The 21,609-nt window shown below is 38.3% G+C and overlaps 2 protein-coding genes across 8 annotated transcripts in view; one reads left to right on the plus strand and one right to left on the minus strand.

Moving 5' to 3' along the window:
* The window catches only part of SOX30 (SRY-box transcription factor 30), a 29,455-nt gene extending 28,267 nt beyond the window's left edge, over positions 1-1,188 (minus strand). Inside the window, exon 1 of the mRNA XM_054556143.1 lies at positions 400-1,188. Within this exon, the coding sequence (XP_054412118.1) occupies positions 400-538 (139 nt within the window). The 5' untranslated portion in view covers positions 539-1,188. The remainder of the gene's footprint in view (positions 1-399) is intronic.
* Positions 1,189-1,278: 90 nt separating this feature from the next.
* The window catches only part of C4H5orf52 (chromosome 4 C5orf52 homolog), a 54,242-nt gene continuing 33,911 nt past the window's right edge, over positions 1,279-21,609 (plus strand). For 3 of the 7 annotated variants that reach the window (XM_054556145.1, XM_054556149.1, XM_054556144.1), the window contains exons 1-2: positions 1,281-1,348; positions 3,036-3,163. The gene's annotated coding sequence lies outside the window, so the exon portion shown is untranslated. Of the gene's footprint in view, positions 1,411-3,035; positions 3,164-21,609 lie in introns of all 7 variants that reach the window. The other 4 variants (XM_054556151.1, XM_054556146.1, XM_063724360.1 and 1 more) reach the window with 4 other exon arrangements.

Genomic DNA, 21,609 nt, shown 5'->3' on the forward strand with positions numbered 1-21,609 from the left:
ATTCCCAGACAGTTAAGGCATTCTAAGTCACAGGATGAGATAGGAGGCTGGCACAAAGTACAGGTCATAAAAACCTTGCTGATAAAACGGCTTGCAATAAAGAAGCTGGCTAAAACCCACAAAAACCAAGATGGTGACGAGAATGACCTCTTGTCATCCTCACTGCTACACTCACACAGGCAGCATGACAGCTTACAGATGCCACCGCAATGTCAGGAAGTTACCCTATATGGTCTAAAAAAGGGAGGCATGAATAATCCACCCCTTGTTTAGCTTATCATCAAGAAATAACCATAAAAATGGGCAACCAGCAACCCTTGGGGTTGCTCAGTCTATGGAGTAGCCATTATTTTATTCCTTTACTTTCTGAATAAACTCGCTTTCACTTTATGGACTCACTCTGAATTCTTCCTTGTGCGAGATCCAAGAACCCTCTTCTGGGGTCTGGATCTGGACCCCTTTCCTGTAACATCTTTCTGGTGACCCAGGTGGGATTATAGTGCATAAGCCCCCAGTAAGTGGTGAGGTCTTGTAACATCTTTCTGGCAACTATGGAATGGACTGCAGTATGGAAACCCTGACCCAAAGGCTAACTTTGGGTAAGTGGTGGGGTCCGGTAACATCCTTCTGGTGAACCCTAAAGAGACGATACTTAGGAGACTCCTGACTCAAAGGAAATAGACTATAGCACTGATTGGACAACTTTGGGTAAGTGGTGGGGTACCCAGATAAAGGATGGGATTGGGTTACAGGCCCAACTTAGGAGAGTTAGAGTCCCTTCTAAGATTTAGGGGGCTAGAAGCCCTTCTCGGTAAAGTCCCTTTTGGCTAAGAACAGGTTTGGCACTACGGGTTGTTAACTTCTTTTCTCCTTGGAATAATCTGCCTTGTACTCTTTGCTGACGGATGTGGATGACAGGGTTAGGCAGGTACAGGATCATGGGACATGAGGAGCTTTTTCTTCCCATAAGGAGAAAATTGAGAGCTGATGGGACTGCTGGAAAACATCCTTTCACTACCGAGAAGTGGCCACCTGAACTCTTCACTGTCGCTGCAGTAGGTGGATCTTTCTCTGGCTTCCCTGAATGCCTGGCCTTCCCCACCTTGCCTCAGGCAATGCTATCGTCTCTCTCTGTGCAAACTGGTTGTAGGAATGGTAAAAATCACTGTTTCTTACAAAGTTTTGATTAATGGAAGAAAGGATTTGTGAGGCTAGTCTTAAGCTGTAGCCAATCTGATGTGTTTCCTGTGTCATTCTGTATTGTTCTGTCATAAAGACGGGTACCTTAGGATAGAACATGGGCTTAGGACACCTATAAGCCTGCTGTTCAAGATGGCCCAGCAAACTGGTCAGTTACAAACTTTGCTGCGGGTCTCTGAAAAAAACCGGATGAGGTTTCCCTCTTGTCTTGTATGTCCTTGGGAGCTTGACCTTGTAACCATGTGGCTGTGCTTTCTCTTTCACAGTGGTGGCCCGGGTTCAGGGTTCAATTCCCATCTTAGGAGATGAGTCCTTTATCTTCTGTCTGTCTGTGTATTTATGTGTGTCATGTGTGTGGTGTTTGTATATAACAGAGCTTTGATTAATTGGTTAAAAATAATAAGTGCTTAAGTCATATTTTTGTGAGAAAAATTAAACGTATAATGCCTTTTATATAGTTCATGTGACTTAAGTAATCTTTGGGAAATGAAGACAGTTTTAAAGATTATTGGTAAAATAAAAATATCTTAAAATGTAAACATTTGGTCTAAATTATGCAGGTCAGATATTAGGTTTGCTAAATGCTTTAAGGTCATAAGCTGCTGCTTTCACTTTTGAAAATTGTTTAATTTACCTACTTTGACCATATTAGAGTCTAGATAAGGCCTGAGGACATGTGATGTTAGCCATACCCCAAGCAATGCTAGAAAAAGTCAGACCTTATCTGCACTTCTGTCTGTATCCTAGGCTGCACACCTAGTACATAATTAAAATGCTTACCAACCAGGGTTTTCACTAAAAGTAAAAATCGCTGAAAGTTAACATTGTAACATGTAGTTGAGACTACTGAAGAATAGTTCTACACATAAGGTGTGTAAGGAAAGTGAAATGTGTTTTTGGTAAAAGATCATTAGAAGTCATGAGAATGTAAATTTTCTTCCTTAGATTAAATGGTTAAATTATTGTTTTAAGTTAGATAGAATGAAGCTGAATGTTTAAACAAGTTTTGGAAAGTTCGTGAAAAATTAATTGTAAGACATTCTGTGTGTGAATATATTGGTTAAAGTTAAAGGGGTATTCAGTTTTTCTATAAATTAAACATTGGAATAAAAGCGCAAGTTTTTTTTAGAGCAAAAACCTGCTATGATTTGCTCTTTAGCAAAAATATGTAAAGGGTTATAAAAGGTTTGTGAAAATCTTATCTTATAGTCAAACTGATTAAGATTGAATACATTTGTCTATAAAGTTTTATAAAGAATTGGGTTTGTCATCAATAATGCACTAATGCAAGAGTCACATTTGGTTTATTTGGTACAAAAACCATACAGGAAACATTATCAAATGTAAAATGGTGTTTGGATTTTGGGGGGCTGTAATTGTATAAATGTATTGTTGGTATATATTGAAAATTATTTTTAAAAGTCTTATAATTCTGATATGACTTGGTGTATATTGTGAATAATTATAATTGTTACATAAAATCATTGTATACCACAGAAGGAAGCAAATTTCCTTATCAATTGTGACTTTAATAGTGGCTGTACTAAGACTTTTTGTCATCCACACACAATTGTTGTCTTTTAATCCTCTTCAAAAGTTGGTTTATAATCAACTGTAGAACTCTAACAGGTGTTCTTAAATGCAGGTTTCTGATAACTTTGGAAATTGTGATATTAAAATAAAGGAAAACACTTTCAGAATACTCATGGAGAGCTGAAATGTTCAGGAATATCAAGCAGAACAGAAGTTAACTGCATTGACTGAACTAATAGAAGACTAAAGTAATCATTTTAACTTTGCTTAAAATGCTGCTGATCCTTTGTTTTGTTTTTCAGAGTCAAGGAAACTTATCTTTTGAGCTATTTGCAGCTTGTAGCAATTGAGTAAAGTATATTGCTGTGAATAACATTTGAAGCATATTTGGTTCTCGCTACCTAATTTCTCCAGAATGTGGAAACTATTTGTGAGTATTCTTACATTATGGCAATATAGTTATTTGCATAAGTGCAATAAGAACCTCTTTTCTTTTGCAACAGGACACAATTGGAAACACTGATTATTTTACCAATGCTTTGACTGGAATGGCATGTTTCCCTTTAAGGAATCAAACTTGACTTGTAAAGCCAATAAAAGCCCCTTGGGGAATTGGCCTCAGACCTTGTCTACAACAGCCCCTGTACAGGGTTTCTGACCTGTGGTAAATAAAGAATGTCACTTTCTAACAGGTCCAGGATCCCCAGGTTATCTTGGGACCCCAAGAGGAGGGGAATTTACTCACCTCATAGGTATTTGAGGGTACAAACCTATGGCAGGGCTCAGCTCTAAAAAAGTCTTATCTGAGAGTCCTTCTATGGAATAAAGTTGCATCAAAGCCAATTTAAAAAGCGGTTATGTAAAAAATAATTATTCTTATTGCACTTTATACAAATAATCAGGCCAAGTATAATAAAGCAAATCAGTCTTACCATGATTTGACTTTAGTAAAAATGGGAAACTGGAGAGAGAAATTATGTTTCAGAAACTGTGGTACACTTGTTATTAAACTCTAGTCTCATCAGTTGTTTTTAAGTCTGTTTCTGCAATTTAGGCTAACCCTGCTTATTCCTCTGAACCAACTAGTGACATCTGACTGCTGCTCAGAGGAAACAAGAGGGATGGATAATGTAAAAATCTAAATCAGTATTCTAATTCTGAGCACACTTATGAATCTTCCAGATATCACCTTTTGTCAAAACTTGGAGTTATGAATTGCCCTCACCATACTGATGCTTTCTGACTGAGCTCCTTTCTACCCTGAATACAAGAGACGCTCATAGTTAGGCAGGAATATCATTGCTCCTATTCAGCATGAAGAAGTTACAGAAAATGGATTTTCAACCCTCTGCAACCCTTAGGATTAAAATTATACAAACCCTTAGGATTATAAAAGGGAGGGGGTAATGTCAGGCGTGTGAATCAGAGCAACTCCATTTTGAGTAGAAGCTGTGTAAAATGAGGCTGAAACGTACTAGGCTGCATTCCCAGACAGTTAAGGCATTCTAAGTCACAGTGTGAGATAGGAGGCTGGCATAAAATACAGGTCATAAACAGCTTGCAGATAAAACAGGTTGCAGTAAAGAAGCTGGCTAAAACCCACCAAAACCTAGATGGCAACAAGAGTCACTTCTTATCATCCTCACTGCTACACTCCCACCAGTGCCATGATAGTTTACAGATGCCATGGCAACATCAGGACATTACCCTATAGGGTCTAAAAAGGGATGCATGAATAATTCACCCCTTGTTTAGCATATCATCAAGTACTAACCATAAAAATGGGCAACCAGCGCTCTGTCTATGGAGTAGCCATTCTTTTATTCCTTTACTTTCTTAAACTTGCTTTCACTTTACTCTGTGGACTCACCCTGAATTCTTTCTTGTGTGAGATCCAAGAATCTTCTCTTAGGTTCTGGACCTGGACCCCTTTCCTATAACATCTTTCTGGAGACCCAGATGAGCCTATAGTGCAGATATTCCAAGTAAGTGCTAGGATCTGGTAACATCTTTCTGGTGACCATGGAATGGTCCCACTCTACTGTGGAAACCCCCAACCCAAAGGCTAACTTTGGTTAAGTGGTGGGGTCCAATAAGAAAGCTGGTGTTAATTTTGTGCAAGATTTCAGTTCATATTCTGATTTCAATTATCAAAGTGTAATTGACAATAGATGCATGGGTGTATTTCTGAACTCTCTGTTCTGTTCCTTCCATTCCTTCCATCTATGTACTGTAAACCAAAAGTATCTGAGACAAGCCTCAATCAATTTAGAAGTTATTTTGCCAAGGTTAAGGACATGCCCATGACATAGCCTCAAGAAGTCCTGACAACATGTCACCAAGGTGGTCGGGCTACAACTTGCTTTTATACATTTTAGGGAGACATAGGACATCATTCAATACTGTAAGATGTACATAGCTTCAGTCCAGAGAGGGGTGACAACTCAAATCAGGGCTTCCAGATCACAGGTGGATTCAAAGATTTTCTGATTGGCAATTGGTTGAAAGATTTATCTAAAGACCTAGAATCAACTGAAGGGAGTGTCTGGGTTAAGTTATGGGGTTGTGGATACCAAGGTTCTTATTATGCAGATAAAGCCTCCAGATAGTAGGCTTCAGAGAATATCAGACATAAAAAGTCTATTCTGTCAGTCTGAACGTCACTGTTTCTATGTGGATGCTGGTCAGCTGTGCCTGAATTCCAAAGGGAGGAATGTTTAATGAGACATGTCTGACCACCCATTCCCATTGTAGCCTGAGCTAGTGTTTTAGGTTTACTTTAAAATGCCCTAGCCCAGTGCAGTTGTTCATGCCTGTATTCCAGCACTTTGGAAGGCTGAGACAAAAGTATTGCTTGAGTCCAGGAATTTTAGACCAGCCTGGGCAACGTGGCAAAATCTCGTCTCTACAAAAAAATACAAAAATTAGTCAGGCGTGATGACGTGTACCTGTAGTCCTAGCTACCCAGGAGGCTGAGGCTGGAGAATTGCTTGAGTTCAGGAAGCAGAGGTTGCAGTGAGCTGAGACTGCACCAGTGCACTCCAGGCTGGGCAACAGAGTGAGACCCAGTCTCAAAAAAATAAAATAAAATAAAATGACCTTGGCCAAAAGGAGGGGTCCATTCCATTGGTTGGGGAATTTAGAATTTTATTTTTGGTTTACAGTATCTATTTTTTTTTCTTTTGTTACAAATGGGGTTCTTACTCTGTTACCCAGGCTGGATTATATACATGAGTCACCATACCAAGCTATATACTTATTTTTATGCCAATACCACAGTCTTGATTACTCTAGTTTTATGGTAAATTTTGAAATTTTGAAATCATGTAAGTCCTTGAACTTTATTCTTTCATAAAATCATATTGGCTTTTCTTGGTCCTTTGGATTTAAAAGATAAATTTTAGGTTCATCTTATCAATTTCTTTTGAAGCAAACCCTAATGGTATTTAGATAGAAATTGTATTGAATCTATGGATCAATTTTGGGAAAACTGATACCTTGACGATACTGTATTTTCCTGTTTGCAAACATGGGACATATCTCCATTTATTTAGGTCTTAATTTCCTTTGACAATGTTTTATACTTTTCAGTGTACTGTCCTGTACTTCTTTCATTAACTTTATTTCTGAATACTTTAGTCTTTTTATGCTATTGTGAATGTAATTTTTTAAAACTTCCTTTGCAGTTGGTTGTATGTTGATTTTTGTATTTTTATTTTCTTACCTTATTGCACTGGCTGGAACTTTTAGTCCAAGGTTAAATAGAAGTGGTGAGAGTGTACATCCTTTTGCCTTGTACCCAATCTTAGGAAGAAAGCATTCAGTCATTCACCTTTAAGCATGTTTTTAGTCATAGGTTTATGTAGCTGCCTTTTATCAAAGTAAGAAAGTTTCCTTCTATTCCTAGTTTATTGAGAATTCTACCATGAATAGTAGTTCAATTTTATCAAATAGTTTGTCTGTGTCTATTTAGACGATTATATGGCTTTTTCCTTTAAGGGTCAGCAAAATTTTCCAGAAAAGGCTATATAGTAAATATTTTTGGTTTTGTGAGCCATATGATGACCAATCAACTCTGTTGCAACCAATCAACTCTGCTTTTGTAGCAGAAAGCAACCATAGACAATATGCAAATGAAGGGGCTTGGCTTTGTTTCAGTAAACTTTATTTGCAAAAACAAATGTCATGCCAGATTTGGCCAGGGGCTATAGTTTGCTGACCACTGATTTATTCTATTAATATATGTATTACATGAATTGATATTCAGATGTTAAGCTAAAGAACATTCCTGTAATAAATCAACCACACTTGGTAATAGTGTATAATTGTTTTTGTACATTACTGGATCTAATTTGTTGTTATTTAAACAATTTTAGCATTTACATTCATGAGGAGTGTTGTTCTATAATTTTCTTGTGATATCTTTGTGGCTTTTAGTATCAGGGTAAAATAAGCTGTAAAGTGTCCCCTTTTCTTCAGTTCTTGAAAAGATTTCCATTGGATTGGTATTATTAATTATTTAAATGTTAATAGAGTTCCCAGTAAAACCATGCAGGCCTGGACTTTCCTTTGAAGAAGATTCTAAAATAATTTAATTAAATACTTTAATGATTTTCACTGGTATATATCTATGCAAATTTTATAATTTCTTTTTGAGTCTACTTTGATCATTTCTGTTAATGAAGTTGCCCATTTCATCTAAGTTGACAAATTTTTGGCATAAGGTTGTTCAAAATATTCCTTTATAAGCCTTTTAATTTCCATAGGGTTCAGAATGCTTCCTCTTTTAATCCCAATTTTGGTAATTTCTGTCTTCTCTCTTTTTTTCTTGGTCATTTGACTAAAAAGTTATCAATTTTGCAGATCTTTTCAAGGAATTAACTGTAAGTTTCACTAATTTTCTCTATTGTTTTGCTGTTTTCTTTTTATTGATTTCTGCTGTGGTCTTTAGTCCTTCATTCTACTTTGGCTTTTCTTTTTGTAGTTTCTTAAGGTGGAAGCTTAATTAATTTTTCTAGGTTATTAAAGCCTTCCTTTCTAATTTTTAAAGAAATTTTTAAATAAATTTCTCTCTAAATATTGCTTTACCTGCATTAATTTTGATATGCTCTGATTTTACAGTCATTCAGTAGAAAATATTTTATAATTTCCCCAGAGGTTTTTTCTTTGACGTGTAAACCAAAAATAAAATTCAAAAGCCTCCCCCACAAAAATCTGATTGGACTTTCTCCTCAGCCAGGGAACTCTAAAATTTAACCTGAAAGACTGGTTCAGGCCATGAAAGGAAGTAGGGGTTGGACATGCCTCATTATACTCCTCCAGCATTAACCAACACAAACCTTATATCTGATAAGAAACATTGAGAGTCTTCTCTCTAGTGCCTGCTGGAGGCTTTGTCTGCATGATAAAACCTAGGTCTTCACAAACCTTTATCATAACTCAGACATTCCTTTCTACTGATAATAACTTTTTCAATCAATTGCCATCAGAATATGTTTAGGAAGAAGTTGAATCCCTGAATAGACCAATAACAGGCTCTGAAATTGAGGCAATAATTAATAACCTACCAACCAAGTAGGACCAGACGGATTCACAGCCGAATTCTACCAGAGGTACAAGGAGGAGCTGGTACCATTCCTTCTGAAACTATTCCAATCAATAGAAAAAGAGGAAATCCTCCCTAACTCATTTTATGAGGCCAGCATCATCCTGATACCAAAGCCTGGCAGAGACACAACAAAAAAAGAGAATTTTAGACCAATATCCATGATGAACATCAATGCAAAAATCCTCAATAAAATACTGGCAAAATGAATCCAGCAGCACATCAAAAAGCTTATCCACCATGATCAAGTGGGCTTCATCCCTGGGATGCAAGGCTGGTTCAACATATGCAAATCAATAAATGTAATCCAGCATATAAACAGAACCAAAGACAAAAACCACATGATTATCTCAATAGATGCAGAAAAGGCCTTTGACAAAATTCAACAGCCCTTCATGCTAAAATCTCTCAATAAATTTAGTATTGATGGGACGTACCTCAAAATAGTAAGAGCTATTTATGACAAACCCACAGCCAATATCATACTGAATGGGCAAACACTGGAAGAATTCCCTTTGAAAACTGGCACAAGACAGGGATGCCCTCTCTCACCACTCCTATTCAACATAGTGTTGGAAGTTCTGGCCAGGGAAATCAGGCAGGAGAAAGAAATAAAGGGTATTCAGTTAGGAAAAGAGGAAGTCAAATTGCCCCTGTTTGCAGATGACATGATTGTATATTTAGAAAACCCCATCATCTCAGCCCAAAATCTCCTTAAGCTGATAAGCAACTTCAGCAAAGTCTCAGGATACAAAATCAATGTGCAAAAATCATGAGCATTCTTATACACCAATAACAGACAAATAGAGAGCCAAATCACGAGTGAACTCCCATTCACAATTGCTTCAAAGAGAATAAAATACCTAGGGATCCACCTTACAAGGGATGTGAAGGACCTCTTCAAGGAGAACTACAAACCACCGCTCAACAAAATAAAAGAGGACACAAACAAATGAAAGAACATTCCATGCTCATGGATAGGAAGAATCAATACCATGAAAATGGCCATACTGCCCAAGGTAATTTATAGATTCAATGCCATCCCCATCAAGCTACCAAAGACTTTCTTCACAGAAATGGAAAAAACTACTTTAAACTTCATATGGAACCAAAAAAGAGCCCGCATTGCCAAGACAATCCTAAGTCAAAAGAACAAAGCTGGAGGCATCAGGCTACCTGACTTCAAACTATACTACAAGGCTACAGTAACCAAAACAGCATGGTACTGGTACCAAAACAGAGATATAGACCAATGGAACAGAACAGAGCTCTCAGAAATAATACCACACATCTACAACCATCTGATCTTTGATAAACCTGACACAAACTAGAAATGGGGAAAGGATTCCCTATTTAATAAATGGTGCTGGGAAAACTGGCTAGCCGTAGGTAGAAAGCTGAAACTGGATCCCTTCCTTACACCTTATCCAAAAATTAATTCAAGATGGATTAAAGACTTAAATGTTAGACCTAAAACCATAAAAACCCTAGAAGAAAACCTAGGCAGTACCATTCAGGACATAGGCATGGGCAAGGACTTCATGTCTAAACACCAAAACACCAAATACAATGGCAACAAAAAATTAACAAATGGGATCTAATTAAACTAAAGAGCTTCTGCACAGCAAAAGAAACTACCCATCAGAGTGAACAGGCAACCTACAGAATGGGAGAAAATGTTTGCAATCTACCTATCTGACAAAGGCCTAATATCCAGAATCTACAAAGAACTTAAACAAATTTACAAGAAAAAAATCAACTCATCAAAAAGTGGGCAAAGGATATGAACAGACACTTCTCAAAAGAAGACAGTTATGCAGCCAATAGACACATGAAAAAATGCTCATCATCACTAGCCATCAGAGAAATGCAAATCAAAACCACAATGAGATACCATCTCACACCAGTTAGAATGGCAATCATTAAAAAGTCAGGAAATAACAGGTGCTGGAGAGGATGTGGAAAAATAAGAACATTTTTACACTGTTGGTGGGACTGTAAACTAGTTCAACCATTGTGGAAGACAGTGTGGTGATTCCTCAAGGATCTAGAACTAGAAATACCCTTTGACCCAGCCATCCCATTACTGGGTATATACCCAAAGGATTATAAATCATGCTGCTATAAAGACACATGCACACGTATGTTTATTGTGGCACTATTCACAATAGCAAAGACTTGGAACCAACCCAAATGTCCATCAATGATAGACTGGATTAAGAAAATGTGGCACATATATACCATGGAATACTATGCGGCCATAAAAAAGGAGGCGTTCATGTCCTTTGTAGGGACATGGATGAAGCTGGAAACCATCATTCTCAGCAAACTATCACCAGGACAAAAAACCAAACACCGCGTGTTCTCACTCATAGGTGGGAATTGAACAATGAGAACACATGGACACAGGAAGGGGAACATCACACACTTGGGCCTGTTGTTGGGTTGGGGGAGGGGGGAGGGATAGCATTAGGAGATATACCTAATGTAAATGACGAGTTAATGAGTGCAGCATACCAACATGGCACATGTATACATATGTAACAAACCTGCAAGTTGTGCACATGTACCCTAGAACTTAAAGTATAATTTTTATATATATATATATTTATATATATATTTTTATATATATATATTTATATATATATTTTTATATATATATTTATATATATATTTATATATATATACTTATATATATATTTTTTTTATATATATATATATATAGATAGACATACCCGCCAGGCACAGTGGCTCAGGCCTGTAATCCTAGCTCTTTGGGGGGCCAAGGAGGGCGGATCACGAGGTCAGGAGTTCAAGACCAGCCTGGCCAAAATGGTGAAACCCCATCTCTACTAAAAATACAAAAATTAGATGGGCATGGTGGTGCATGCCTGTAATCCCAGCTACTCGGGAGGCTGAGGGAGGAGAACTGCTTGAACCGGGACCTGGGAGGCAGAAGTTGCAGTGAGCCAAGATTGCACCACTGCACTCCAGTCTGGGTGACAGAACGAGACTCCATGTCAAAAAAATAAAACACAATAAAATAAAAACTGAAAAGAAATATTGACGTAACCAAATATAATTACTGGATAGTCTTTCTTTTTTTTTATTCTGTCGATTTTTCTTCTGCATATTTTGGGGCTCTATAATTAGGTGCAATTATATTTGTAATGCTGTATCTTTTTTATTAATTAACCCTTTTTATCATTATGAAATGTTCTCCTCAGTCTCTACGATAGTTCTTGTATTAAAATATATTTAAATATAGTCTCTCCAGATCTCTTGTGGTTACTGTTTGCTTCATATATCTTTTACCATTAAATTACTTTCTTTCTATTGTATTTTAAATATAAAGTTTTTTCTTTGGAAAAAAAATACTCAATCTCATATTACTACCACTGCCTATGAGTGGAGTTTCTAGTCCAGTAAAATTTAATGTAAAAAATTATTGGTATACTTAGATTTATGTTTGTCATTTTAGAACTTGTTTTCTATATACTTGTTTGTTCCTATGGTTCTCTTATATCACTTTTCTTTGATTATACAAATATGTTTTAGCTTACCATTTCAATTCCTATGTTAGTGTTTTTTAAGCAAGTTTTTGAGGTTTAGTGTGTGCAAGTGTGTTTGCATGTATCCTTAACCCATCACAGTCCTCTCCAGGTTAATACTAACTTAATTCTGGTGAAATATAGCTACATTTCACCAGTAGGTCTCCATTTCCTCCTCCTCCCTGTATGCTATTATTGACATATATATGGTGCCTATATATATTATAAACTATGTAATACAGTAATACATTTATTGCTTTAAACAGATTGTTTAAAGAAATTAAGAGAGAAAAATTATATCATTTTTTAAATTTAGTGTTGATGAAAATAGTCAAACTGTAAAATATTTGAAGAGATTTATTCTGAGCCAAATATGAGTGACCATGACCCATGACACAGCCCTCAGGAGGGCCTGAGAACATGTGCCCAAGGTGGTTGGGGCGCAGCTTGGTTTTATACATTTTAGGCAGGCATGAGACATCAATCAAATACATTTAAGAAATACATTGGTTTAGTCCAGAAAGGCAAGACAACTCAAAGTCAGGGCTCCAGGCTATAGGTAAATTTAATCATTTTCTGGTTGACAATTTGTTGAGTTTATCTAAAGACCTAGGATCATAGAAAGGAAATGTTCAGGTTAAGATAAAAGATTGTGGAGAGCAAGGTTCTTTTGAAGACTTATAGTGGCTGCCCTTAGAGATGATAGATGACAAATGTTTCCTGTTCAGATCTTTAAAAGGTGCTAGACTTTTAGTTAATCTCTTTAGGATTAGGAGGGCCTAGAAGAAAAAGATCTAGCTATGTTACTAGAGATTCTGTACAGATGCAACTTTTCCCCCACAAAAGACAGCTTTTCAGGACCATTTCAAGGTATGGAAAAGAAACATGTTTTGGGGTAAAATATTTTATTTTCTTTTTTGTCTTGTAATGTTATGCCAGAGTCAGACTGGAAAGTAAGTCACAATATATAGGGTTAAATAAAACCCATCTGATGAGAATTTGTGATTTGTAGGGCATGACTCCTGAGACCTCTCAGATAGGAATTTGGGCAAGATTAAAAAATCAGAGTTTATTCCTCATTAGCCACATATTTACCATTTCCCACATAGTTCTTTCCTTCCTGCATATCCAAGTTATTGTCCAGAGTCATTCCTTTAATATTTCTTGGAAGACAGTTCTCCTAGCAGCAAATTCTCTCAATTTTTGTTTATCCGCAAATGTCTTTATTTACCTTCATTATTGAAAGGTTAGCTAACTGGATATAAAATCCATGGTTGGCTTGTTTTTCTTTTTCTTTATTGTTATACTTAAAATTCTAGGGCACATGTGCACAACGTGCAGGTTTGTTATGTATACATGTGCAATGTTGGTGTGCTGCACCCATTAACCCATCATTTACAATAGGTATATCTCCTAATGCTATCCCTCCCCTCTCCCCAAAACCAACAACAGGCCCCAGTGTGTGATGTTCCCCTTCCTGTGTCCAAGTGTTCTCATTGTTCATTTCCCACCTGTGAGTGAGAACATATGGTGTTTGGTTTTCTGTCCTTGCGATAGTTTGCTCAGAATGATGGTTTCCAGCTCAACCATGTCCCTCCAAAGACATGAACTCCTCCTTTTTTATGGCTGCATAGTATTCGATGGTATATATGTGCCACATTTTCTTAATCCAGTCTATCATTGATGGACATTTGGGTTAGTTCCAAGTCTTTGCTATTGTGAATAGTGCCACAATAAACATACGTGTGCATGTGTCTTTATAGCAGCATGATTTATAATCCTTTGGGTATATACCCAGTAATGGGATGGCTGGGTCAAAGGGTATTTCTAGTTCTAGATCCTTGAGGAATCGCCACACTGTCTTCCACAATGGTTGAACTAGTTTACAGTCCCACCAACAGTGTAAAAGTGTTCCTATTTTTCCACATCCTCTCCAGCACCTGTTATTTCCTGACTTTTTAATGATTGCCATTCTAACTGGTGTGAGATGGTATCTCATTGTGGTTTTGATTTGCATTTCTCTGATGGCTAGTGATGATGAGCATTTTTTCATGTGTCTATTGGCTGCATAACTGTCTTCTTTTGAGAAGTGTCTGTTCATATCCTTTGCCCACTTTTTGATGAGTTGATTTTTTTCTTGTAAATTTGTTTAAGTTCTTTGTAGATTCTGGATATTAGGCCTTTGTCAGATGGGTAGATTGCAAACATTTTCTCCCATTCTGTAGGTTGCCTGTTCACTCTGATGGGTAGTTTCTTTTGCTGTGCAGAAGCTCTTTAGTTTAATTAGATCCCATTTGCCAATTTTGGCTTTTGTTGCCATTGCTTTTGGTGTTTTGGTGTTTAGACATGAAGTCCTTGCCCATGCCTATGTCCTGAATGGTACTGCCTAGGTTTTCTTCTAGGGTTTTCATGGTTTTCAGTCTAACATTTAACCTTAGTTGATGCAGTTTCTTCCTAGCATCAATGGTCTTTACAATTTGGCATGTTTTTGCAGTGGCTGGTAGTGGTTGTTCCTTTCCACGTTTACTGCTTCCCTCAAGAGCTCTTGTAAAGCAGGCCTGGTGGTGGCAAAATCTGTCAGTATTTGCCTGTCTGTAAAGGATTTTATTTCTCCTTCACTTATGCAGCTTAGTTTGGCTGGATATGAAATTCTGGGTTGAAAATTCTTTTCTTTAAGAATGTTGAATATTGGCCCCTACTCTCTTCTGGCTTGTAGAGTTTCTGCCGAGATATCCACTGTTAGTCTGATGGGCTTCCCTTTGTAGGTAACCCGACCTTTCTCTCCGGCTGCCCTTAACATTTTTTCCTTCATTTCAACTTTGGTGTATCTGACAATTATGTTTCTTGGAGTTTCTCTTCTCGAGTAGCATCTTTGTGGCGTTCTCTGTATTTCCTGAATTTAAATGTTGGCCTGCCTTGCTAGATTGGGGAAGTTCTCCTGGGTAATATCCTGCAGAGTGTTTTCCAACTTGGTTCCATTCTCCCCGTCACTTTCAGGTACACCAGTCAAATGTAGATTTGGTCTTTTCAGATAGTGCCATATTTCTTGGAGGTTTGTTTGTTTCTTTTTACTCTTTTTTCTCTAAACTTCTCTTTTTGCTTCATTTCATTCATTTGATCTTCAATCACTGATACCCTTTCTTCCACTTGATCGAATCAGCTACTGAAGCTTGTGCATACATCACCTAGTTCTCATGCCATGGTTTTCAGCTCCATCAGGTCATTTAAGGTCTTCTCTATGCTGTTAATTCTAGTTAGCCATTCATCTAATCTTTTCTCAAGGCTTTTAGCTTCTTTGCGATGGGTTCAAACATCCTCCTTTAGCTCAGAGAAGTTTGTTATTACCAATCTTCTGAAGCCTTCTCTCAACTCGTCAAAGTCATTCTCCATCCAGATTTGTTCTATTGCTGGCAAGGAGTTGTGTTCCTTTGGAGGAGAAGAGGCACTCTGATTTTTAGAATTTTCAGTTTTTCTGCTCTTGTTTCTCCCCGTCTTTGTGGTTTTATCTACCTTTGGTCTTTGATGATGGTGACATATAGATGGGGTTTTGGTGTGGATGTCCCTTCTGTTTGTTAGTTTTCCTTCTAACAGTCACGATCCTCAGCTGCAGGTCTGCTGGAGTTTGCTGGAGGTCCACTCCAGACCCTGTTTGCCTGGGTATTACCAGCAGAGGCTGCAGAACAATAAATTTGCAGAACAGCAAATGTTGCTGCCTGATCATTCCTCTGGAAGCTTTGTCTCAGAGGGGCACCTGGCCATATGAGGTGTCAGTCAGCCCCTACTGGGAGGTGCCTCCCAGTTAGGCTACTTGGGGGTCAGGGACCCACTTGAGGAGGCAGTCTGTCCGTTCTCAGATCTCAGACTCCATGCTGGGGGAATTACTACTCTCTTCAAAGCTGTCAGACAGGGACGTTTAAGTCTGCAGAAGTTTCTGCTGCCTTTTGTTTGGCTATGCTCTGCCCCCAGAGGTGGAGTCTACAGAGGCGGGCAGGCCTTCTTGAGCTACAGTGGGGTCCACCCAGTTCGAGCTTCCCAGCTGCTTTGTTTACCTACTCAAGCCTCAGCAATGGTGGGTGCCCCTCCCCCAGCCTCGCTGCCGCCTTGCAGTTCTATCTCAGATTGCTGTACTAGCAGTGAGTGAGGCTCCGTGAGCATGGAACCTTCTGAGCCAGGCACGGGATATAAGCTCTTGGTGTGCCATTTGCTAAGACCATTGGAAAAGCACAGTATTAGGGCGGGAGTTACCCAATTTTCCAGATGCCATCTGTCACGGCTTCCCTTGGCTAGGAAAGGGAATTCCCCAACCCCTTGTGCTTCCCAGGTGAGACGATGCCTCACCTTGCTTCGGCTCATGCTCTGTGGGCTGCACCCACTGTCCTGCACCCACTGTCTGACAAGCCCCAGTGAGATGAACCCGGTACCTCAGTTGGAAATGCAGAAATCACCCGTCTTCTGCGTCACTCATGCTGGGAGCTATAGACTGCAGCTGTTCCCATTCAGCCATTTTGGAAACTTTCTCTTGTTTTTCTTTTTCTTTCGGCATGTTGACTGTGTTACTCCACTACCCTCTTTTCTGAGGAAACCTCAGCCATAATTGTACTCTTATTTCCTGTATACATGATAAGTCATTTTTATCTTACAGCCTTCCAAATTTTCTCTTTGTTTTTGTTTTTTAGCAGTTTGGTTATGTGTCTAGGTGTAAATCTCATTATGCTTATCCTACTAGGGGTTTGTTGAGGTTCTTGGATTTGTAAATTGTTCTTTAGCTTGATTGTTTTGCTTTATGTTTTTTGTTTTGTTTGTGTGTGTGTGTATGTGTTTATGTGTGTGTGTGTGTGTATGAGACAGAGAGAGAAAGGGTCTTGCTCTGTTGCTCAGGCTGGAGTTTAGTAGCATAATCACATCTTGATGAAACCTCAATCTCCTGGGCTCAAGCGATCCTCCCACCTCAGCCCCCTGAGCAGCTGGGACCACAGGCAGATGCCACCATTTTTTGTAGAGACAGGTTATCCCTATATTGTCCAGGCTGGTCTTGAACTTCTGGGCTCAAGCAATTAGCCCACCTCAGCCTCCCAAAGTGCTGGGATTACAGGCATGAGCCACTGTGCCTGGCCACTTTGTGGTTTTTAGATCACTTTTGAAAGATTTTTTGACCATTATGTCTTCAAATATTTTTTCCACCTATTTTCTTTCACTTCTTACGGGACTCCCATTAACATGTGCTGGAATCCTTGTCTTAGCAAGTGTTGGACACTCTGTTTATTTTTCTTTGACCTTTTTTCCTCTGCTCTTTGGATTGGATAATTTTCTACTTATTAAACTTCAAGCTTGCTGATTCTCCCACCATCTCAATTCTGCTATTGAGCTTATCTAGTGAAATTTTCATTTCAATTGTTATACTTTTCAACTCTAGAATTTCAACTTTGAATATTTCTACTTAAGATTTAGTATTTTATTTTCTATTGTTATATTTTCTTTAACTCTTTGAAAATACTTATAATAGATTCTTAAAGTTTTTGCATTCTAAATCTGAGACTCAGTCAGCATACATTTCTATTCACAGAAGGCTCTATCTTTTAATTTCATCATGGGCTTGATAAATTTTTGCTCTCTTCTCTCATCCCTCATAGAAGACATCAATAATAATTGTTGAATAACATAAGGTATAAATTTCAGTAATTGCTTCCTTGGTGATTTACATAAGATATAGCAGGAGGTGTTATTAATTTGTTTCTGTAGTTAAGATGGAAACCTACCTGCATTCATCATTTTCATCAGATTCCTTGTAGTGGGTTGGGTAGTGTCCCCAGAAATTCAGACCCAGAACATTTGAATATAACCTTATATTGAAATAGAGTCTCTGGAGATGTAATCAATTAAGAATTCAGATGGGATGATACTGGATTTGAGTGGACACTAAAGCCAATGATTGGTGTCCTTATAAGAAGATGAGAGGATACAGCAGAAAAGATCATGTAACGATGGAAGCAGAGATTGGAGTGATGTATCTACTATGAGTCAAGGAATGCCAAGAATTGCCAGGAGCCACCAGAAGTTAGGAAAGAGGCATCGAAGGCATTTTTCCTCAAAGCCTCTGGAAAGAGCCAACGTGCCTACACCTTGATTTCAAACTGCTGGTCTCCAGAACTCTGGGAGAGTGAATTTCTGTCATTTTAAGCCACCCAGTTTCTGGTACTTTGTTACAGAAGCCCTAGGAAACAAATACATTCTGTTTTCTTCTTTCTCTTTCTTAATAGAAATGTGCAGCAAAGAATTCTGGGATTAGTTCTTTCTTATGACTGCACAATGTCAATTACTAAGGCTGGGAAGAGAGTTTCCATTCACTGATTTACTCATTTATTCATTCAGTAAATGTTTACTGAACCCCTAGAATGTGTCAAGCCCTGTATTAGGCTCTAAGAATACAACAGTGAATAGGACAAATGAGGCCTCTTTTCTTATACAATTTACCTTTTCACAAAGAAATCTTAAATTCATACAAAAACTGTCCAAAGTCACAACAATGTCTCCAAAGAAGGTTACTTAATGTGATCTTATTAAATCAGTGTTGTGGACTGAATGTTTCCTCCCAAAATTCATATGCTGAAGCCTTAACCCCCATTGTGGCTGTATTTGGAGATGAGACCTCGAAGGAAATAATTAAGGTTAAAATGAGGCCATAAGGATAGGGCCCTGATAGGATTCGTGTCTTTATAAAATGAAACTCCAGCTCTCCTCCCCGCAACCCCAATATGCACCAAGGAAAGGCCATGTGAAGACACTGTGAGAAGGCAGACATCCAAAAACCAGGAAGGGAGTCCTCCTTAGAAACCAATCCTGCCAGCCAGGCATGGTGGCTCACACCTGTAATCCCAGCACTTTGGGAGGCTGAGGCGGGCAGATCACTAGAGATCAGGAGTTCCAGACCAGCCTGGCCAACATGGCGAAACCCCCATCTCTATAAAAAATACAAAGTTTAGCCTGGTGTGGTGGCTCACGCCTGTAATCCCAGCACTTTGGGAGGCTGAGGCGGGTGGATCACCTGAGGTCAGGAGTTTGAGACCTGCCTGGCTAACATGGTGAAACCCCGTCTCTACTAAAAATCTAAAAATTAACTGGAGGTGGCAGTGCATGCCTGTAATCCCCACTCCTTGGGAGGCTGAGGGAGGAGAATTGCTTGAACCAGGGAGACAGAGGTTGCTGTGAGCCGAGATCGCAACACTGCACTTCAGCCTGGGTAGTAAGGTGAGATACCTTCTAAAAAAAAAGAACATAAGCTCTTGCATTGCATTCCTGGCTTCCTATCCTGGCTCCACCACTAACTATGTGACCTTGGGTAAGTCAGTTAATCCCTGTAAGACTGTTTCCCCAGTTATAAAATGTGAATAATAACAGTACATACTTAAAATAATTATTGTGAGGATATAAAATATTCTACGTAAAGGACTTAACATATAATTTGGCACGAATAAACACTCAATATGGTGACCATTATTTCTGAAGAATAAAGAACGGGCAGCAATTATTCTAAATTGTCAAACCTGGTTGACTCGGAAAATGAAGATAAATCTGACCCAAATTCAATGTGTAGATGACAAAGATGATGTTCAACTTCAGACATGTAAAATAAAGCCTAAATATAGTTAGAGAGTGAAGATATACTGGTTATGCTTATACAGATATATAAAGTTACTCTACTTAGGTTCTGATTTATATTACATTTACTCATCCTGAGATTCTGTAACTACAGAACTGTTCTTTACAAATGTAATAAGTTAAAAATGAAGGTAACTTTTGTATTATATCCATAATGAGTCAAATCCAATAGGGCAGGAGTCACTGAGATTTTGCCTAAAAATGTGTCCTTAGGTAGTAATCTTCAAAAACAAAATATCATAGATAAAAAAGATTTCTTTTTCAACCTAAGAAAGCAGATTGAAAACAGGAAGAAGAAAAAAGTTTCCTTAAATGGTGTAAATGTGTGCAGTGTCAGTGATGTGATGTAGTTCAGTCTTTGATATCCTTTGAATTCTCTTCCTAATGTAATGCTTCTTCAAAGACTACTATGCAACAGAAGAAAACTATGCCTGAAGTATCTACAGGGGAAATTACGTGTATTTGTGTTTAAGGAACCACTTTTGTTCCTCAAGTAACCAGAATGAGTAATAATAATCAAGCATAAGTAGTAGTGTTTGTCATGCACTTTTTTTCCGATTGCTAAAATGAAAGCTATCGCCAGGTGCGGTGGCTCACGCCTGTAATCCCAGCACTTTGGGAGGCCAAGGCAGGTGGATCACCTGAGGTCAGGAGTTCAAGACCAGCCTGGTCAACCTGGTGAAACCCTGTATCTTCTAAAAATACAAAAATTAGCCAGGCGTGGTGGCGGGCACCTGTAATCCCACCTACTTGGGAGACTGAGGCAGGAGAATCGCTTGAACCCAGGAAGTGGAGGTTGCAGTGATCAGAGATTGTGCCACTGCACTCCACCCTGGGTGACAGGGTGAGGCTCCATCTCAAAAAAAAATTAAAATTAAAAATACAATGAAAGATATCATTGAACTCAGATTAGGAAATAATTCTTCCCAAGCAAAAAACTCATGAATTATTTATTGGATTTTCTTCTACCTTTAATTTCTAATGCATGGGAATGAGTAATAGTATAAGCCAAATTGGAAAGTCAATTCACATTCCAGATTCCATTTTTACATGGGCATGAAGATTTCAAATTATTTTATTCGATAAGCCGGCCTAGTCACAGGAAAAGATTAAATTGAAACATCTGCCTGCGTCAATCTCTCTACCAACGTATGACCCTTTCAGAGCTGAATGATTATGGGCCCCTCTATATGCAGCCCTGTACCTTGTAGCTATGTGGTGAAATTTACACTTCAGTGAATATGACTCTGCCTCTGTTATCAATAATAATATCTTTATATTATATCAAGATGTCTTAATGCCTTGTCTTTTCTAAAACGTGTTAAAGCTCTTTGTGATTTAGGACTTCAAAACATTTTATGGACAACAAATTCTTTCTTTCTTTCTTTCTTGTTTATCCATCTCTTCCTTTTAATCAGCATTGTATCTGAAATATCAAAATAGATTCTCAGTAGCCTAGCCACCTCCAGGTTTTCTTCATCTTTGTTTATCATTCAAACCACAGCTAGATTCATTTTTTTAAAAGCACCATTGGATTAAGATAGAAATTCTTAGCTTTTACTTAGTATCCTTAAGTCTGATTTTGTCTTTTGTGACTTCCTGCTCCCAGCTTTCCTGCTCCCAGCTTTCCTTCTCTTTTGGGGTCTCCGCGTTTCCCTTAATCAATCTTGCATGTATTATTCACCCTCCATATCCAAAAAGCCATTCTATTTCTTTCAAGTTCATCCCATCTATATGAATTGCTTTTGATTCAACTCAAACCTAATAAACAAATTGGTGAGTGGGATTTCTACTATTGTTCTGAATTTATACCAAAGGCCCAAAGCTCAAAACATAAAATATAAGGGAGTCAACTCCGCAGATAAGAGACCACTAGTAGTTTGGGGCCAGCTACCTCCTTGAAAGAAAGGGTTTCTGAAAGAACCAAGAACCAGAGGTGCCACATCAATAACCTCCCCATCCTGCGTTGATAGAAGAATAAATAGGACTGAGAGGGAGAAAGACACTTGTGTTAGGGGTGCACAGTGCTTGTAACCAATCTTTTTTTTGAGATGGAGTCTCGGG

The sequence above is a fragment of the Pongo abelii genome, chromosome 4 (genome assembly GCF_028885655.2).
Source record: "Pongo abelii isolate AG06213 chromosome 4, NHGRI_mPonAbe1-v2.0_pri, whole genome shotgun sequence".
In the NCBI taxonomy this organism is placed as follows: domain Eukaryota; kingdom Metazoa; phylum Chordata; class Mammalia; order Primates; family Hominidae; genus Pongo; species Pongo abelii.